The sequence below is a fragment of the Haliotis rubra genome, unplaced genomic scaffold, assembly GCF_003918875.1.
Source record: "Haliotis rubra isolate DU_JTF1 unplaced genomic scaffold, ASM391887v1 Scf783, whole genome shotgun sequence".
Taxonomy (NCBI): domain Eukaryota; kingdom Metazoa; phylum Mollusca; class Gastropoda; order Lepetellida; family Haliotidae; genus Haliotis; species Haliotis rubra.
Window position 1 is genome coordinate 296,537 of NW_025767505.1, and position 21,288 is coordinate 317,824.

Sequence of the window (21,288 nt, forward strand, 5' to 3'; positions counted from 1 at the left end):
ACTGACTTCTACGTTTATCCTCCACGCGATCTGCTTTCTACTTTCTTAATGATAAGGGACGGTGGCAGGCCTAGTGGTTAAAGTGCTCGCTCGTCACGCTCGTCACGAATGGATCAGTCAATCAGTGCTTAAACTTTGTCTTCGCGAGTTTGATTAGCATGTTCTGCTTTACTGGTAAAATGCACCATCCATGAAAATTCTATGTAATTTTTGTGCTTCCTATGATATTCTGTTAAACGGGGCGGTGGGTAAGCCTAGTGGTTAAAGCGTCCGCTCGTCACGCCAAAGACCCGGGTTCGAGTACCCATCTGGGCACAGTGTGTGAAGCCCCTAACTGGTGTCCCCCGCCGTGATATTGCTGGAATATTGCTAAAAGTGGAGTAAAATTAAACTCACTCCCTCATACCTTCATTTCCAGGGCAGTGCTGACTCTCCTGGTTACAGTGATGTTGATGATGATATTTTACATCTTCTTCCGTCTCGGCAACGTGACGACGACTGTTGCACGACTCAACTCACCAACGCACGACTACGGGAGTAACTCTTACTCGAAAGCGAATGACAAGCAGAGGCTGGTTACACCTTGAGACTGCACTGCGCATGTATCTGTTATGTCGAGAAATGAGAAGTTAACAAATAAAGACAAAGGATTCTTGTTATACATTTTTTTACACTAGTACGAGGTAAAAATCGTGATGGTTATGAAGCGTTAGTAATCAATACCTTGATCGATATCACCAACGCCTTAAAACACACACACACACACACACACACACACACACACACACACACACACACATACACATAGAAAGAGAGGAAAAAGAGACACCACTCCTCGCAGACAGATGAAAGCAGGAAACAACGCCTTAAAACACACACGCGCGCACACACATAGAGAGTGAGGGAAAAGAGACACCACTCCTCGTAGACAGATGAATGCAGGAACCACACAAAAATGGTGCCTAACTCTGAGAGTGTTGGGTCGAATCCCGGATGGGACTCAACCTAACAAAAGTGCTAGAGAAAGTGTTATCCCAAATCTAACGTGTTGCATTCGACCATTTGCTAAATGGCATTGCGTATTCATAGCTTTCGGCAGTGGGAGCCGTGTCAACTTACACTTGTCAGAGGGGTACACAAAGTAGAGGTTCTAGGCTCCCAGTTGTCCGACTTCCAGTTTTATAGACGCCTCGCTGGCTGAGTGGGTTAGATCACCGACTTGCGTCTGATTTTGTTACCTACGTGCTGTACCAGGTACGTGCCATTTGTGGCTTGGGGTAGGATGGCACTGTGTCAGCTGCTGACAGTTGTATCACTCCGGGAAGGTGTGGGTGTGGGGATTGTCTCCCATAACCCCTACAACCCAGTACCCCTACAATTACTTACAACAACACGCGGCATTTACCGGTGTGGCATAATGAACTGACCCAAAGAAGAGATTACAGTGTGAGATTAAGTTGCATAGAGTATACAGATGAGAAGGGATTAAGATGGTGCTGCTGTTAGTAGGGTTTATATAATTAAATAGATTAAAATAAATTTAAATAATTGAAATGAATTAAATATTGAACTAGTTTTATTTAGCTTCCAGGGCCTCCTTTCACAAAGCATTAAGGTGATCGTAAGTCACTAAGGTAACCTTAGTGCAATGTTAAAGAATGGGAGTTAAGGTTAACTTGCAAGTAAAGCTTGCTTCGTGAAAGGAGCCCCTGGTGTAAATAGTGAGGAGACAGAGTTTGCTAATTGTAATAATATCGGTTGTAATTGTGTTGAAGATAGTAAACTGAGAAACTGAAATAAATAATTTGAGATGATTTGGGGTGGCATATAGATGTAGGAAACAAACTACCATGACATCAATGTGGATGGTCTTCGCAATGTTGAATTTGTCATGTCACAGAGAGGTAGCACCCAAGGAGAACAAGGGAGGAGTCTACACCGATGCACACCCTCCAGATGGATACGACGAGCTGCAGGACTGTCTCTACTTCCCCAGAATACGATCCAGGACACTTGGGTTGACGCCATGTACGACACTCCCGACGTACCCAGAGCAGCCTCCTTCAACAACTACATGATGAGAACCTGGGTCGACGATACGGCAAGATTCCGACTTCCCCTGTGGAACTTCTCGACGACAGATCCCTGGACGAACAACAACCTGGAGGGATTCCGCAACCGCCTGAGCAGAGGACTCCCACATCGACATCCCAACGTGTATATTTGTCGAAGTCATCCGGAAGGTGGAACACTCAGAGAGGGCCAAGATTGCCCAGAAAGACTTTGGTGCAGCTGTGAGAAGCAGAAAGATGCGTAAAGAGAGACTGAGCATCGCCCCAAGGAGCAGATTGATCTTGGACTGAAAACACTGTGGCCATCTGCTCGAACCTGGATAGAGACACTGAAACACTCACTCTTAAACCTCACGTCCAAGATTGTTGAACCTTTGTTAAAATAAGAGACACTGGGATAATGTACTTTGGTGGAAATTTAGGGGATAACTACTGTGTTTGACGATTTGGGGACGTATACCAGTGGTTATTTAGCCGCAAATGTAACGTTATATCGGCTCCGCGGAAGCTATAAATTTGCGGCTATATAACCACCGGTATACGTCCCCAATTCGTCAAACACAGTACAGTTATCCCCATTCTAATTCAACTCGTTTTACGCTTTTTTTCGTGAAAGAAATTCATTATGTAAACCAAGTCAAAGTGTTTATAGGTCAAAGGTAAATGATATCACTCCTTGAACTTACACCATCGCAAGAAAAAGTAGTTCCCTTTAAAACTTCAACACGTTTATTATCATCATCATCATAACACATTTGTAATGCGCTGGTATCGATGCAGTCCATGCTCAAAGCGCAGATAGAATGTAACAAATTACACAGTTATAGTTGAAAAGGCTGTCCTGAACAAATGTGTTTTTAACTGGGATTTTTTAAGTGACAAAGTCAGTACAGTCCCTGCGATTATGTGGAAGTTTGTTCCAGGCCACTGGTGCTGCATAGGCAAGGGTCTGTTTCCATACTGCACTGTTCAAGTTTTAGGGACAAGAAGAAGACTTTTATCTTGTGAACGGAGCGAACGAGAAGGCTTGTACGGAGAAAGAAGACTGGATAAATATGCAGGGGCAGTTCCAGACAGACAGCGGAAGACAAGGCAGAGAAGTTTAAACTCAATTCTGAAATCCACGGGCAGCCAGTGTAGAAAGTATAGAAGAGGAGTGATATGATCATTCTTCCTGGATCTTGTCACAATGCGGGCTGCTACATTCTGGACTCTTTGTAGCTTTTGTATCTGAGACTTGGTTGCACCGGCCAACAGACAGTTGCAATAGTCAAGTCTGCTCATGACAAGGGATAGAACGAGTTGTTGCTGTTTCAGTTGTCAGGTATTGACGGATATTGCCAATGTTCCGGAGTGAGATGAAGCAGGTCTTAACGAGATTAGAGACATTATTGTCAAGTGTCAAATTTTAGTCTAGAATTACACCAAGATCTTTGACTTGATCTGTGAAAGGAATATGTGAGTTGTCGAAATCGAAGGAATCAATAGCACACAGATTCCTCCGTTTCACTAGACCCAGAATAGATTCGGTCTTGCTGCTATTCAATTTCAGTTTATTTACTAGCATCCAGGATTTGATACTGACACAGCATTGGGACATGTCTCTCGAGGCAATATCTGTTAGGTCCTTGTCAGGAGTAAAGCATCTGTAAACCTGGGCATCATCTGCATAGTGATGACGATTCACACGGTGCTCATCAGTTACACCTCCGAGCTAGTTATGTACAATGTGAACAGGACTGGTCCTAGGACCGACCCCTGTGGAACACTATACTTGATGCTGGCCGAGTCAGAGTAATGACCATCCATGATGACGGTCTGAACACGACCCGACAGATACGACTGGAACCAAGGAAGAGCCGTTCCGTCAATGGAGAAATCACCCCTGAGACGATGGATGAGTTTGTCATGGTCGATGGTATCAAAGGCACTGCTTAAATCGAGAAGGGTTAATATACCAACTTTGTGTTCATCAACACCACGCCTCATATCATCGAGGACCTTGACTAGTGCTGTCTCAGTGCTGTGATGATCACGATATGCAGACTGGAGATTGTCATACAAGTCGTGTTGTTGGAGATGTTCTGACAGTCTAAGACACACTGCACGTTCTATGAGCTGTGAGACATAGGTGAGGTTATATTCACACTGACTAAATCTGACAATGATGAATAAATTAGAGTGTCATAGCTGGTGACGTCACGTTCCATAATGACGTCCTAAATCTTGTTTCATGATTTAACAGTGTTGGGTCAACAGCCCGTTGCGAGTTAGTTCTTTGAACTTACAATTAAATTTATGATACTGTTTTGTCTTTTTGAACACAAATTCCAACCATTTTAGCGGGATAGGGGAGTTAAACTGACCTAGGGCTTCTGCAAATGACAATGCCCTGAAAAACAGCGTTACCCCAATAGTGTAGTGATACATTCAAAGCTTTGGTAAATAGGTTTTCAAATTGCGACCGTATATGCTGATTATACGGTCGGAAATTTATAGCATTGACCAATCAGAACTCGTGTTACATACTAAGTTGAATTAGAATGATATTTAATATGCTAATGATATTATGATATTTAATAAAGTTAATTAAACCTCAAGTTCAATATTATTAAACTTTTGTTAAAATATTTTTGTTATCATCCATGAAAACCATTCTTTCAAACTCTTAGTTTTGAAATCGTTAAATAAAATCATTCTCTTAATTACTAAATGTTCGGGCTGGTCCATTGTATGAAATAGGTAACAGGCAGGAGATTAACAGTGCACTGAATCATGAACGTTTTGGTTACAAGCTGGATGTAGGAGGTTAGGGAGGTTACCGGTGTGGGTGGCTCAGTGGTGTAAACAAATGAATGTTGATGCAGGTTTAGGAGTAGTTAGCTCAATATAGTGGTAAATAGAATTTCTCAAGTATCTCTAATTTCTAAATTCCCAGGAAGTGTTATGTCCCGGCAGCATAATAAAACTGTTTATAACGCTTTTGTATGCAAAGTTGCACATATACACAACCTCCTACATCTGGCCTCAATACTTCAAACATAGCTATATTTGACTTTTGGAGGCATGACAAAAGTGTTTGTGTTTAGAGTCATTGAATTGTATTTAGAATTGATACACATAAAGGCGAGGATATTTGGATGTAACCGTCTATATTTTGAGGAATCGCATTCCTCAACATGCAGATGTTGACATCCACAAATTCTCGTTTTTATATATGGTTTTAGTTTCCTGTTCATAGGTCAAATAATCTAATTCTGAAGCAAATACCCCAAGCTCAGTAATTCAGATCCAGGTCAGTTGGCCACAACGATTACCTGGAATTTACAGGTAGTTGCTTACCCAACAGGTTTGTCAAGTCAGATTCAGGTGAAAGTATGATCAAATACACAACTGTATATATGTATGTATATGTAAGCTCTAGTCCTTCTTTAAATCCTTAATGTTTACGCCAAGGGAAGAGAAAGCTCTTCAAATAAATGTGAAGGAGGCAATAGAGAGGAACGATGAAAAATGCAGAAGCAATCAAATGTTTTTCAATTCATTCCATTTTTTAAAATATGTAATGTAATCTATTACATGGCGTTAGAGAACATTGAATGTATATAACATCCAAACATCATGGTGCATTCTTTCTTATACTTTTAATGTGTTTCGCCTGTCATTTTAATTCAGCTCTTATTATCCTGTCATATTCCTTTTCAGATATCATTGGGGCGGTGGGGTAGCCTAATGGTTAAAGCGTTGGCTCGTCACGCCGAAGACCCGGGTACAAATCCCCCCACATACGCACAATGTGTGAAGCCCATTTCTGGTGTCCCCCGCCGTGATGTTGCTGGAATATTGCTAAAAGCGGCGTAAAACCAAACTCAGTCAGTCAGTCAGTCAGATATCATTAACAAAGAACACATTTCAGGCCTCAGCGGAACTTTAAGATGTGGCCGCCAGTGGTCCACTGACGTACATAGTAGTTTCTGTACACCTAAACATCCATACGGACATACAATCACAATATCATTTCACCCTATTTACTGATTGTAACCCTGATGCATACATGCATATAATAATATAATAATCTTTATTTGCACTGAGAAGGCCACAGGCCTATAGTACATAAAGTTATGTTACATTTGAGAGGAATTTAGATCGGGTAATCATAGCATAGTAAATGAACATTGAAATATTTTGTAGAAGAACTGGATTTTTACTACTTAACAATGAGGAGAATTTTATCACATTTGGATGGACATAGTAATATCTTTTAATATATTTTGTTCGCAACCGGTCATAAAATGGACATATTAGGAGAAAATGTAATTCATCTTCTATTTCGTTTAAATTACAAAGTGTACATATTCTATTTTCTCTTTTTACATTCATATATCTGCCTCTTTCAATCAACAAATCATGAGAAGAGCATCTGAATCGTGCCAGTGCTATTCTAAACTTTTTTAACATTAACACAGGATAGATATGACTCAAGAACTATGGCATTTTTAAACAATGGATAATACATGCATTTATTTGATAAGGATATCCTTTCACTCCATGTTTGAATATACATATCTTTTAATCTTGTCGTTAAGGATTGTATGAATAACGTAGGTGATTCGACATATTGTGTATTCCATGTAATTCCAAAACCAATAGAATATAAAAAGTTTTTTACATTAGTTGCCCAGTTTTTTTGTCCACCTTTATCATATAACAACATCATATTATAACACTTCTTGGGTAAGCGATTTGAAGGCATAATCAGCAGTTTTAGCCAGTACTTAATAACTTTAATGCTTGTAAGAATGTGCATTGGGTACCTACCGCATTCACCATAAATAACTGCGTTAATAGTGTTAATTTTAACTCCGAGGAACTTTTTTGCATGCGTATAAATGGATTTTTTCAATTTCGTCAAATTTTGTTATTCCCCAAATTTCGGCCCCATATGATAAAATTGGACTGACTTTGACATCAAATATTTTAAAGAATGAAGAGTAGTTAATATTACCAAGTATACTCAACTGTTTCATAATTCCAATTAATGCTTTTTGTCCCTGTAACGCTGCATATTTTACATGCCTCGTCCATGACAGGCCACTGGTGAAGTATAGTCCCAAATATTTATAAAAGCCAATACACTCCAGCTGCATACCTTTATATAACCAGTTTTCCTTTTTTGACAATTTGCCTCCATTTTTGAATACAACAATTTTCGTTTTTTCTCTATTTACAGTTAATTTCCATTTATCGCAGTAATTTTCAAGTTCATTAATTTGATTCTGTAAGCCATTAATCGTGCTTGAGAACAAAACAATGTCATCTGCAAATAGCAATAGGAAAATATGAACTATGTCAGGGTGGAGTTGAATCCCGTGTACACAATTAGTTTCAATTTGTCGTGCTAACTCATTTATAAAAAAAGGAAAATAGAAATGGGCTTAGTATACAGCCTTGTCTCACACCAAGTTGCAAGTCGAATGTTTCTGAATAATTATGATTACTTTTAATGCAAGACTTGACATTTTCATATATATTGCATAAAAGTTTACTCATTTTACCACTGAGACCGTGGGTATTAAATAGAAGCCAAAGTTTTTTTCGTTGTATTGAATCGAAAGCTTTTGAAAAATCTACAAATAATGCGTAGAATTTCCCCCCTTTAGAGTTTAAGTACCTTTGAATAATACTTTGCAGTATAAACATATTATCTACTGTCGTATATCCCTGTCTGAAGCCAGCTTGCGCTTCGCTGATCTTATCCATTGAGTCTCCCCAGTTTACAAGTCTTTTATTTATTATAAAGGTGAAAGTTTTACTAAATATGCTCAGTAGTGTTATGCCTCTGTAATTATTTGGATTATTTATATTACCTTGTTTATGAATAGGAACTATTATGCCAATTGCCCAACATCTGGGGAACGTGCCAGTTTCTAATATCAAATTAAAAAAGCAATTCTAAGTACGGGACGATAAGATCTGCTGAGTATTTAAAAAATTCAGATATCGTTTTATCAATTCCTGGTGATTTATTACATTTCAATTGGTTAATGCTAGCTAAGATTTCATCTCTAGTAATTGGGGAATCAAGTATTACCGTGGTAAGCTCAGAATTCGGATCTGATGGGTTTTCATTCTCGAAATTATCACATGTTACATCGTCATTTTCATTATGTAAAGAGTTAAACAGTGTCCGAAAGTGTTCTAGCCAGTCGTTCATTTCGATGTTGTTTTGAGCTTCATGTCTAGTATTCAGGTGTTTGAGTTCATACCAAAATTGTTTTGAATCAGATATACTGTTTTCTATTACTCTCTGCTTCTCTTTAAAATAATTAAGGCGTTTTTCCTTACAAATTGAGTTATATTTATTTCTTTTAGCGCAATATTGATCGTATGATTCTTTATCTTTCGATTTCCTAAACTTATTCAGAGCTCTACATCGGTCTGATTTTAATCTTTCACATTCAGAGTCGAACCATTTATTAGTAGTTGTTGTGGGAGGGCTAACTGTTTTCTTCATGCAAGAGGCGGCCAGACAGAGTGCCTCGGTCATATAGCTTATACTATCATCAATATTAACGAAAGCACAGTCAATCGATTTATCTAGTAATTTTTGTACGTTATCTGACAAAATATTTTCTCTAAACTGTTCTAATTTATCGTTATCCCAAATGAACTTAAACGACTTATTCCTACATTTGGTAGAAGTGTTGGATTGCTCAAGTTGTACTGTTTTTAGTTTTAATGTAGTGGGAAGATGATCAGATTCAGTTCTCGTTTGTATGCTAAAATCTAGAATATAGTCAAATATTGTTGATGAAGAAATGATATAGTCAATAACACTGGTGCCAGTTGGACCAAGAAAAGTAAAGTCTCCAACTTCTGTGTCACTTCCACATCGGCCATTTAGTATATGAATGTTAAAAACAGAGCACATGTCAAGAAATGTTTTACCAAAGTTGTTAACGACCTTGTCGGCGGAGAAACGCTTCAAGTTAAAATAATCTATAAGAAAATCCCAGTAGGAATGATTTCTATTTTCTGTATATTCAAATAAGTCATCTTCAACAAAATCTGCTTTCGTTCCGGTTCGAGCATTAAAATCTCCGCCACACAAGATATAACAATCTGGTAAAGATGAGATAATTTCTAATATAGAGTCCTGGAATATACTAATACCATTTTTACAGTTAGGGGAAAATTTATCATACCATGACGATGACTCCGGTTGTACATAGACACAGGAATATAGAATATCTTTATCAAAACCAAACAGCGAACGGTCGAAAAGAACGAAAACAGCATTTTCTGTTACTTTAAACCACTTCAAGTATTTAAGTAAATGATTCTTTATTAAAACCACAATACCACCGGAAGATCGACCACCGCTTGATATATTTTGTGCATGTTTTATAACATTCTTATAATCAGAAAAAATATCATTTAAATCTAGATTCTTTGACCATGTCTCAGTTAATCCAATTATGTCAAATGACTTAATATATTCAATAAAATCAGAGTCTGTTAGTTTCTGCGTAATACCAGAAATATTCCAAAATAATAAATTAATTGGGTTATAAGAGTCTTTAGTAGTATCTTTAACATCATCATCTTCATTATTTGCTTCACTTCGATGCGCCATAAAATGCCTATATACATGTTGGCCCTGGCCACACCCCTACTTGTCACTGTCGACACGTCTGGATGTCGACCTCAGGGGGTATTTACCCCCTGTGTCCTGGCTACCCCAGGATCTGGGTGTACGGTCAGTATTTGTCGGTGAGGGACGGTGTGAGGCCGACGTACCCGCAGATCTACTAGTGTCTTCCCGGGGAGTATGCAGCAACTTACTACCCTTGTAGTAGTATCGAGTTTCGGGGTTCTCACTGCGGAGTCGATACAGTTCTTGACGTTGATGGGAAGTAAGGTCATTGGCAATCCCCACTCCTTGATCTTTCAAGACACTTCTCATCTTAACCGAGTGCCACTTGTCTTCCCAATGACACATGCGGGCTATTATAGGTCTTGTCTTGTCGTTCCGTTTGGTGGATATCCTATGGGCTCGTTCTATGTCGCGGGGGATAAGGGGTGGGAGATCTCTCATTACTCGTGCTTTGTTAAGTACGTCTAGCACTTTCTGTTTACTTTCAGTGTATGTCTCCTTGTCCCCACTCTCAGGTACACCATACAACACCAAATTGTTGCGTCTACTACGTTGTTCCTGGTCCTCAACACGTGCTGCTAAGTCTTCTAACTCTCTCTCCATATCCATAGTCTTGCCATTAAGAGCGTCAATATCTATGTTGATTACTTCTTGGTTTTGTTTAGTAAAACTTACATCTGTCTTTAATTCATTGATATCAGTTTTCATAGATTTTATGTCCTCTTTTATTGAACATATGTCTTTCGACAATCTTTCTTCCGAATCCTTTATTTGATCAATGATAGCCTTCTTCATCTCATCCAAACCTGGGGTTGGTCCCGGATTCAACTCAACATCCCCAGAAAGGAGTAGGGTCGGAGAGAGAAAACTACTCACAGGGAGAGAGGGTGGTAGATACAGCTCACTAAGCCTGACACTGTGTGTGTAGTCTGTGACGTCACTCTGATCGCACAAATGTAAACAATGCATTCCTGACTGTCTATAGGCCCTCACATTATGGTCAAGCACTGCACAACGTTCAACACACTGGATGAGGGAGAATGAGGCGATGAGATGGAGGGATAATAACACTACACACACACTGAATCTGAGGGGCATGTCGGAGCTGGCTGTATACCGTGTGTACGTGTCAACATGGCTAATCTGCCGTGTACCCCTCGGGTGTGAAAAGTTCCCGATCCTAGCTCTATATAGGACAATGTCAATCATTTTTCACATAAATGTCTTCCCTGGTCCTCTATAGGCAGTTCATGTGTGTTTATAGGCTCAGATGGGGTGTAGATTTGTATTTACCCGATATTTTGCTTGGTTGCTCTTTTTCGTGACTTCTCTCTAGGGGCGGCATATGTGATGCACTGGATATGCACTGGATATATTTGATAAGGCACAAGTTAAATTGGCAGTAGTTATAGATAGATAGAAGTAAATAGAGTTTGGGAGCTCTTGTTAAGTCTGAAATTGTTTTTGTTTTAAATACCCCTGTCTAGGTAAAAACAGAATGGTCCTCATGTCATGGCTAGAAGATTCCCCCTTTTCATGGAATTGTCATGTGTCATGTTATTCGTATTGACACTAAAAGCACTATTACTATATTACATAATTAAAGTGCATTCGAGTTATAAAGTGGGTGTGTCATTCCTGTAATGTTAGAGTTTATGTTGTTTTGTTACAACCATACTGAAGAAAGTAAAACCAAATAGGAACGTAAACGTTATGTTTTTGTAAATGGTATTACATATATATTTAACATGTGTAACTGTAATAGGGTCTATGTATTTATGAAACAATACATGCAGTCATGTTATATTGTCTTGTTTGCATTATTTTCTCATATCTGATGTTAACCTGCTTTCTACCATAGTGTATTTCATCTTGATTGAATTGTTGGCTTTCACCAATATTCTTATATTTGGCTGGCCTCATGAAATGGCTGTGACATTTTGAAAAGTCACATATACTAAATAATTTCAAAGTAAAATATTATGAAATTAGTTCATTTAGATATGCTGATGTACAAATAAAGAAGGATCTGCTTAATGTGGTTTCGTATATAAGTTGCTGTATCCATTCACCACCTCATGCTTCAAAACGGTATAAGTATCTTAACCTAAACGTTGCTATTATGCAATAAAAAAGTTGATCAACCATAAAGACTTGTCATTCCAAGTATTTTCTATGTCAATTATTCTGTCTGTCGGATGTTGTTGTTTAATGCTGCACTCAGCAATATCCCAGCTGTATGGTTAACAGTATTCTATCAATGGTGTCCTATCTATCAACATCTAACCTCCACATGCCGACTGTAAAACATCTTGAAAGATTTACTGAGGCCTTGAATGTTGTAAGCGGCTTGTCAGTTGAAACCGGGTGGGATCGTTCAGAGAAAATCAGGGATGGTCACCAACACAAGTCTTCTGGGAGGGTCATAAAATAATATACATATTTAGGGAAGGTAAATAAATGAAAAGGTGAACATTTTATAACCGCATATGAAGTGCTTTTGGATTTTCTCTGTGCGGGGAGGGACATGAAAAATAATGTACGAGGACATGGGGAGGGGCATCCAAAAATATTACCAGGGTTATAGGAGGGTGATTATTTTCATCAAAAACCTCTGACAACAAATATACATTTACCAAAACTTCAGTCATGTTAGAAAACTACAGAAACCAGCGCTTTATTCAACTGTTAAATTATTTATTATTGACACCATAATTATACACCTGTTCATTAGCTTATCAAGTACTGTGACCCACATCCTACCACCCACCTCTGGATAGACATAGGGTATATGATACACGTATCGGGCTTCGTGAAGGTCAAAGTTCACCCGGAAGACGTCACAGAGATAAAGGTGTTTATAAACCACGTATCACGTTGAATGGCCACTTCAAACCATCCATCAGCTGCAACCATGATGAAGTCATTCAGCACCATATTGATGATAGGTATCCTTGGCATGTTTAAACACGGGACCTGCCTTCTTCCCCTAAAACCTTGTGCTCCCAAATCAACATGTTCCTGTGTTAACGCTGACGGGTTAATAGATCTTCACCCACTTGGAAACAACGATGGAACACCCAGGTGAGTGTAGGCATGAGCAGTCTCCATTCATATATTTTTTATCATCATGTCATTTAACGTTTAACGTCATTTAGGCTAGCCTAGTGGTTAAACCGTTCGCTCCTCACACCTGGTAAAGAGCTTGGTTCGACCCCCCACCTGGTCATAATGAGTGAATCCCATTTCCCCGTTGGGATATTGCTGGTATATTGCGAAAAGCGGCGTAAAACCATACTCATTTACTCGCTCATTTAAGTAATATTTAAAAACACACTAGGCTTGAGAAAAAAATACTTATATCAAAATTGTTTTAAGTTTTTGCATGTGTGTTGATCATTAAATATGTAATAGTTTCACCTGATTACTCGTAATATGTGATACAACTTCTTTAATGCAATCCTTAGACTAAAGATCCCTATCAATATTTATACTTCCACTTCAGATTCCGGGACATCCCCGACCCAGACGGAAAGACGTTCTACTCCTGGAACCCCTGCTATGGTTTTGACGAGGCTGGATGCCGGGATGTTGCAGTAAGATGAACATTTATGAATATTCAGTAAGGGTAGTTTAAAACGCTGGTTTATGAACGATTAGGTTAGATTCGTTGGTTGGTTGGTGTTTAATGCCTCACTCAGCAGTATTCAAGCTATATGGCGGCGCGATTAGGTTAGAAAGATTGACAGTAATAGCTTTCTAATATTTGCACACGTGCGTCGCTTGAGGCTATGTGAAGTCACATTGCTCCAACGTTGAGAATATGGCATAATGCCGTTGTTTATGGCGTCACTAATGTTATAACGTCATCGGGAGAAACTTATTTCATGTGCTCTTTAGTCACAAATGTGACGTCACAGTGGTTCATAATGCCAATGAACTAAATTGCGTCATTTGATGTGTCATTTCATATGCTTTTTGTTTGTTTGGTGTTTAAAGCCGCACCAAGTAATATTCCAGCTATATGGCAGCGGTCTGTAAATAATCGAATCTGAACCAGATAATCCAGTGATCTACAGCATGGGCATTGAATATTGTTGAGTTAACTACCAACTCTCTTAAATGTATCACGTGTGATTGTGTGTTCTAAAAATATTGTTTTACGTTTCAGATGTGTCAGATAAAGGATAACGGTGCCACCAGTCAGAGCCTGGGCAACCAGTCTAGTCTGGTGTTCGTGGCTTCCTCTGAATACGGCCAGGTGTATCAGTACACCAACTGGGGGGGCTAACTTGTGAGTAACACCAACACTTGAGAGAGAAGAACTTTCCACATCCAGAAACAGATCTCGACTGTAAACTTCCGACTATATCATGAACGTGTGTTTATGAATAACTTTCAAAACCGAGTTAGTGAGTGAGTTTAGTTTTACACCGATATAAGCAAATATTCCAGCAATATCACGGCAGCTGACACCAGGAATGGGCTTCACACATTCTACCCATATGGGGAATCGAGCCCGGGTGTTCGGTGTGACGAACGAACGTTTTATCCAGCACATACGCACGCACGCACGCACGCACGCACGCACGCACACACACACACGATTTAACAGAATATCATACGCGCTCTGTAGCATATATCTATCGCGATGCAAATGTTACAAAATATTTTTTTATTCAAAAGTCACGTGATTTATGTTGTTTCCTTTCCCATTGGACAAGAGACGGGGAAGTATAACAGCAAAAGTGATATTCATTAGCGAGTTCATGAACGACACACTGTGACACCTTTTTTTGCCAGGATTATTCTTGAAAACACACTGAGAACTAATTGCGGCATGTTCTCATTTCGCCTACATCCCAATTCGACTACAGTCTTAAAACAACCCTTCATGGCCTGTTGACTGTTGATTACGTAATGGTAAACTAGTGGCACCCCTATGATCTAAAAGTGGTCTATTCTAGTTGGAGTAGTTGAAGGACAAAAAGACATTTTTTTAAAGTTTTTATTTCTATTATTTGTCTGTTAATTATTTACTCTGTTATTTGTCATTTTCCGATCACAATGATATTCACATCATATCACATCATATAACATCATATCACATTAGTGTAAAGGACGTTTACTTGTGCGGATGTCCATTCTCACTTCATCACGAGCACCTTGTCTCAGTCCGGTGAGGAGGCTCTTCTTCATTCATCAGAGGAGGGTGTTCTGTGACGGAAGATACGTGGTCGCCAATGGTACTGCATTAACCTTTACATTTATCTATGTGTGGCTACTTGTCTCACAACATTCAGTCGATACTTGTGGCCATCATGGAGTACCTGTCTTCCTCCTCTCTGAGACAAGATGAACTCTGCCCTCTGCAAGTTAGCCATTAATTGTGACTGTCAGTGCTTGGCGAACGCTCCATTTTATATGGTTAAGTTGGTTTAAAGCCTATAAGTAGCCGAGAACTGAGTATTTTATTATAACCTTGTTTGAACCTCTTAGTGGATGCACCAATCCTCTTTACTCAACTACATATCACCATTGCTTTTACAATTTAGCTTGTGCATTAATCCCTTTCATTTTATTTTAACTGAACTGAACTGAACTTTATTTCAACTCAGGCCGCAGACAGCGGCATATGAGGTTACATATATGTTGCAATTAATTATATTCATATAGTTATATACAATATATGTGCAGTCGAGTATTTCATATACTAGTATACAGATGAATAAGTAATGCATTATATATGGATAGATTGCAAATCTATCTGCAAATAGATTGCATAAAGATAATAGAAATATTTAGATGGAGTATTCTTACCGACGATTCTTTAAAACATTTATAATAATATTACAGAATAAACAGTTTTCTAAGAATAACTTTCTTATTGTTATTGAATAATGTATACATTTTATGAAAATTTGGTTTGGAACAAAAATATGGATTTACATATTTAACTCTTGCATTTACAAAGTGAGAACAAATAAATAAATAATGAAATCCATCGTCAATGTCGTAACCATTACAAAGTTTACATATTCTATCACATTTTTGAATATTGCTCCAGTGGCCTGTTTCAATGGGTAAGTTATGATTTGTTGTTTCATAACGTAACAATGCCTTTGAACAATTATCATGTAAAATATTCAAATATTTTCTCAACCTTAAATCTAAGTTAGATAAGGAGCAATATTAGATACCTTTTGATGAATGTTCTACCGTCGACAACCACACATGCTTATACGCATCGTCTAGTTTACATTTAACTGTAATTTTAGTTTGTTCAAAGTTTCAAAATTTTGGGAATTCCAGATATAAATTTCGTCAAAAATATATTTAATATTCATTATCCATATATGCTTACTTTTTCCAAAATGTGTGTCATTAAAAAGTAATTTAGAGATGAGTAAGGATAATTTGAAAGATTTACCTGATTAGTATGGCGCTGACCAGTGAGTTCATTATAAGAGTAAGGGTGCATTTTCTAATCCCAATTTGCCTACATTGTTTTTGTATGCGAAATGGGATGTAGGCGAAATGGGATGTAGGCGAATAGAGATTGTCAGGAATATTGCCTGACAGGAATGACTTCAGAACCATGCGGAAATGTTTAGAACTGTGTATTGGCAAAATACATTGTATTGCAATACCTATGTATACTGCGATTCAGGTACCCGTATTGCGATGCGTAGGCGATATATTGGGAACTTCAGTGTTTGACAGTGAGTGACACTTATTGTGTACATCAACCCTATTTTCTACATTATAAGTCCCAAACATATATGTTAGGTTGTGCAATCTCAACATTAGGTTGCCGTCATGGATTCTATTTAATTTATAGTATAACTGTATGCCTTTTATGTCATTGAATAACGAAGGAAAACATTTGTTGTGAATGGCAGTATGTGTAGATTTTAATTTAAACCATAAAGATACTGAAAAAACTCATATATGTTCTTTACCCAATATACAGGTTCTCAGTAAAAACATTGCAATACGTATCGTTTGAAAAGCGTATTGCGATATACCGATATACCGGTAATACGGTGCAGTCCTAGAAATGTTTATAATGTATTGCAAAGGTCAGAGTGTTTGGCTGTCTTCCCGTGGTCGAATATTGCCTCTATGAAACAGGGTTGCGTTGCACATATCGATCTTAGCGCTGAGGTGGAGGTAACTCCCATACCTTAACATCGACTTGCGACAGTCTTTACGCCAAGGTTGTTTAACGGCACCCAGGCCCACGTTTTCTCTACAATGAATTTTAAAACTAAGTTTGAAATGATAACTCCTATGTGACATGTATATGTGTTTTGTAATACTGTTGGTCAGTCGTGACAAATCTTCATTTCGTATTTCGGAGCGGTGGGTTGGCCTTGTGGTTAAAGTGTTCGCTCGTCACGCCGAAGACCCGGGTTCGATTCCCCACATGGGTACAATGTGTGAAGCCCATTTCTGGTGTCCTCCGTCGTGATATTGATGGAATATTGCTTAAAGCGGCGTAAAGCCATACTCACTCACTCACACATTTCGTATTCCAGTTCCGGTAACGTGATCCTAACATGTGACGCAGGTGAAGAAGGCGTTGTTACCAGACGCCCGGATGCAGATTTTGCCAGCGAGTTTGTGAGTAATATAGCGTGTTATCCGCTTCTCTATCATTCTTGGTGTCGTTGTACAAAGCAACCTTAGCGCTCAGGTGATCGTAACTCCCTTACCTTAAAACAGAACCCATGTTTGTCTTCAGAACCCATGTTTGTCGTAAGAGGCGACTAACGGGATCGGGTAGTCAAGCTCGCTGACTTGGATAACACATGCCATCGTATCCCAAATGCGTTGATATATCCTCATGCTGTAGATCACTGGATTGTCTGGTCCAGACTCGATTATTTACAGCCCACCGCTATAGAAGTAAACAACAAACAAACAAACAAGACGTAAAGAGTCAGACTCTCTGTTTTGGTTCATGCATGTCATCGTGTCTAAATTGCTTAGAACGATGCTCTAGATTGACTATTCAAAACTCTATTACTTACATAATCATAAGACCTGTGAAGATCCTGGGTAGAATAGGTCTTCAGCAACCCATGTGCTTGCCATAAAAGGCGACTATGCTTGTGGTAAGAGGCGACTAACGGGATCGGGTGGTCAGTTTCGCTGACTTGGTTGACACATGTCATCGGTTCCCAATTGCGCAGATCGATGCTCATGCTGTTGATCACTGGATTGTCTGGTCCAGACTCGATTATTTACAGACCGCCGCCATATAGCTGGGATATTGCTGAGTGCGGCGTAAAACTAAACTCACTCACTCACATAATCATAAAGCTGGAATTTGTTGAAGGTGGTTTAAAACAATATACAAACAAAACAAACATCATCAAAGCCTCAAAGGCTTCGTCTCATTGACGGAACAGCTGATCACAATATCACATGATGTATTGTGTGGTCCAGATTCAATTATATACAGGCCGCCGTCATACAGAGGTAATATTACTGCATGCAGTTTTAAGCAATACCTAAGGGCAGTGGGTTAGCCTAGTGGTAAAAGCGTTTGCTCGTCACGCCGAAGACCCGAGTTCGATTCCCTACATGGGTACAATGTGTGAAGCCCCATTTCTGGTGTCCCCCGCCGTGATATTGCTGGAATATTGCTAAAAGCGGCGTAAAACTAACCTCACTCACTAAACAATACATAAAGTCAGTGAGCAGACATATCTCTGCTTTCACCGTTATCAAGCAAGTGTTAAAACCTACACCGAAACGCCGCTCTCACAGCAATAAAGAAGTTGTTCATCCATATATTGTTATCCTTCCTTGCTGCTCCAACTTCTAAAAGCCTCTCAAAGAAGTCAGTATTTAAGCAACATCACGGCGGGGAGCGGGGATGAAGGTGTTTTATGGCAATGTGACATACAGGAATGAAAGTAACCGTTAACATCAGTAATCAGTCAGTAGCATCAGAATAAAATATGTGTGTCCTTATATTGCACTAGCTTCGACACACGAGGTGTATGCCCCAACCGTTCACAACATCCCTCATTCCTTGGATCAATGTGCAGTCGATATTCTTTCTCAGCTCCCTGGAAACTATACAACACAATCTGCCTGTGAGGCACTTGAATGTTAGCAGTCACTTTACCAACATCCCACCGGGTACCCATTTATTGCTTAAAGAACAAAGGCATTTTATGAACAACCAGGCGACAGAGCATGTGTTAAGTGTGACTTTTTTTTCACAGTACCTTGAACTGAGAAGCAAGTACGCATGCCCACAGAAGATCAACGCAAGTACCTCATTTCAACCTACGGTCTCCACGACAAGGCGTCAAAGGCCGACAACTCCAGCCTTTATCGGAACAGCGAAAACCCCGTCACCACCTACCACGACCATGGAACCTCTTTTTGACATGAATTCCCTTGGTGCTTTAATGATTGTTGTTTTGTAAGTATCTTACTTCTTTCATGATATGTTCCTAGTATGGTGATCTACCTTCAGTCGTTGGCGATCTATAGCCCGTTTTTATATTGTATTGTAATTTAAAAGTAACATATTTTAGTTTAATTACTAGTTTTACATACATATCTGGGATTTTCTAGTTATTTTACTGTCCTTCGTCGGCAGGTTTTTTATAATATACATATATTTCATTTCAATATCGAATGTTCTCGTCACGATATGGTTGAAATATTGCCGATGTGACGTTAAATATTAACTCACTCACTCACTCACTCACTTTCATGATATATTTAATATTCTGTATGTCTATATACAGAGGCACGATGGGCAAGGTCTTCCTGCGCACGTTGCTTCTTTCGGGATCCTAAGAATCATATGAGCGTCGAATTCCAGATCTTTGGTTTGTCAGCACCTTAAGACAGGCGTCACTTCATTAGTTTTCCCTGCTCTGAAATACTGAATGCCGCTTTAGCAATATTCCAGCATATCACAGCGGGGGACACCAGAAATTGGGCTCCTAGGAGATATCGTTTGATCTCACACAAGCTTTATCCCCAGTGGAACACAGTTTGGGATGATAAATAAAGGCTACTACACGAGTCTGCTTAATGCGGAAGTATAGCCGGTAGTATATCTACAGAGAACAGTTTACAACAGTATCCGGTCATTATCATCACTTCGTGGTGTTACCTTAGTCAAAAACTATCCTCATCCTTTACATGCCTCTATTCCCAGGGCAGTGCTGACTCTCCTGGTTACAGTGATGTTGATGATGATATCTTACATCTTCTTCCGTCTCGGCAACGGGACGACGACTCCTGCATCACCAACGCACGACTACGGGAGTAACTCGTCCTCGAAAGTGAGTGACAAGCAGAGGCTGGTTACACCTTGAGACTGCACTGCGCATGTATCTGTCGACAAAACGGAAGTAAAACAAATTAAGACAAAAGAATTTTGTTGCATATTTTGTTGACATCAATACGAGGGGATAAACGTGAGGTTTCTGAAGCGTTAGTAATGAGAAACTAAATCGATATCACACACACACACACACACACACACACACACTCTCTCTCTCTCTCTCTCTCTCTCTCTCTCTCTCTCTCTCTCTCTCTCTCTCTCTCTCTCTCTCTCTCTCTCTCTCTCTCTCTCTCTCTCTCTCTCTCTCTCTCTCTCTCTCTCTCTCTCTCTCTCCACCGCGGCTCCCACAAAAACGCTGCCTGGTTCTGAGAGTGTGGGTTCGAAACCCGGATGGGACAAACAAAAGAAGTAAAGAAAGTGTAATCCCAAATATAACGTGTTATATTTGACCACTTTCTAAATGGCTTTGTGTATTCATAACCGTGTCAATTTACACTTAGGGGCACGCAAAGTGCAGGTTCTTGACTACCAGTTGTCCGACTTCCCTTTTTGTGGAAGCAGCGATGGCTGAGTGGGTTAGATCTCTGTGTGGGTGCGTTGTGACGATTAGGTGCCTGAGAGTTGTTTTCGGGAAATAGAACATTGGATTATTGGGTATAAAAATGCGGTATTCTAGCGGTAAAATGTGAGTAATGTCACGATTATACAACAAAAATAACACCATCGGAGGTACAGAGGTTGGAGAATCGCCGTCGTCTATTGTCCGTCATTTCATTTTGACATCCGTCACAGCACAGTTTCACATCACTGGGTGAGTGGGTGAGTTTATTTTACGCCGCACTCAGCAATATTCCCGCTATATGGTGGTATATTGAGTGTAGACCAGACAATCCAGTTATCAACAGCATGAGCATCGATCCGCGCAATTGGGAACCGATGACATGTGTCAACCAAGTCCACCCGATCCCGTTAGTCGCCCCTTACAACAAGCATGGGTTACTGAAGATCAATATTCTAACGCGGGCCTTCACGGGTACACATCATTGGGAGAGATACAGTGTGGGTCTACAGCAGATCGTCCAAGATCTGGAAGACCAAGGATCACGTCATCGGGCTATTACAGAGACAGACACCGTCTCTTCTGTACCGGTTCTACGTGATTGTCTTGGAAATTAATTTCCCTAGCCCGCACCTCTGGCCTAAGGGAGATAACTATAGTTATTAAGGTGCTAAGG

At 39.5% G+C, this 21,288-nt stretch overlaps 1 protein-coding gene across 2 annotated transcripts in view; it reads left to right on the plus strand.

Annotated features, from left to right (window-relative positions):
* LOC124260995 overlaps window positions 1-20,141 on the plus strand; it is a 28,195-nt gene extending 8,054 nt beyond the window's left edge. The window contains exons 5-6 of one of the 2 annotated variants that reach the window (XM_046695316.1): window positions 18,972-19,174; window positions 19,925-20,141. In XM_046695316.1, the coding sequence (XP_046551272.1) occupies window positions 18,972-19,174; window positions 19,925-20,084 (363 nt within the window). In that variant the 3' untranslated portion in view covers window positions 20,085-20,141. Of the gene's footprint in view, window positions 1-418; window positions 660-18,971; window positions 19,175-19,924 lie in introns of those variants that run through there. The other variant, XM_046695315.1, reaches the window with a different exon arrangement.
* Window positions 20,142-21,288: the final 1,147 nt, after the last annotated feature.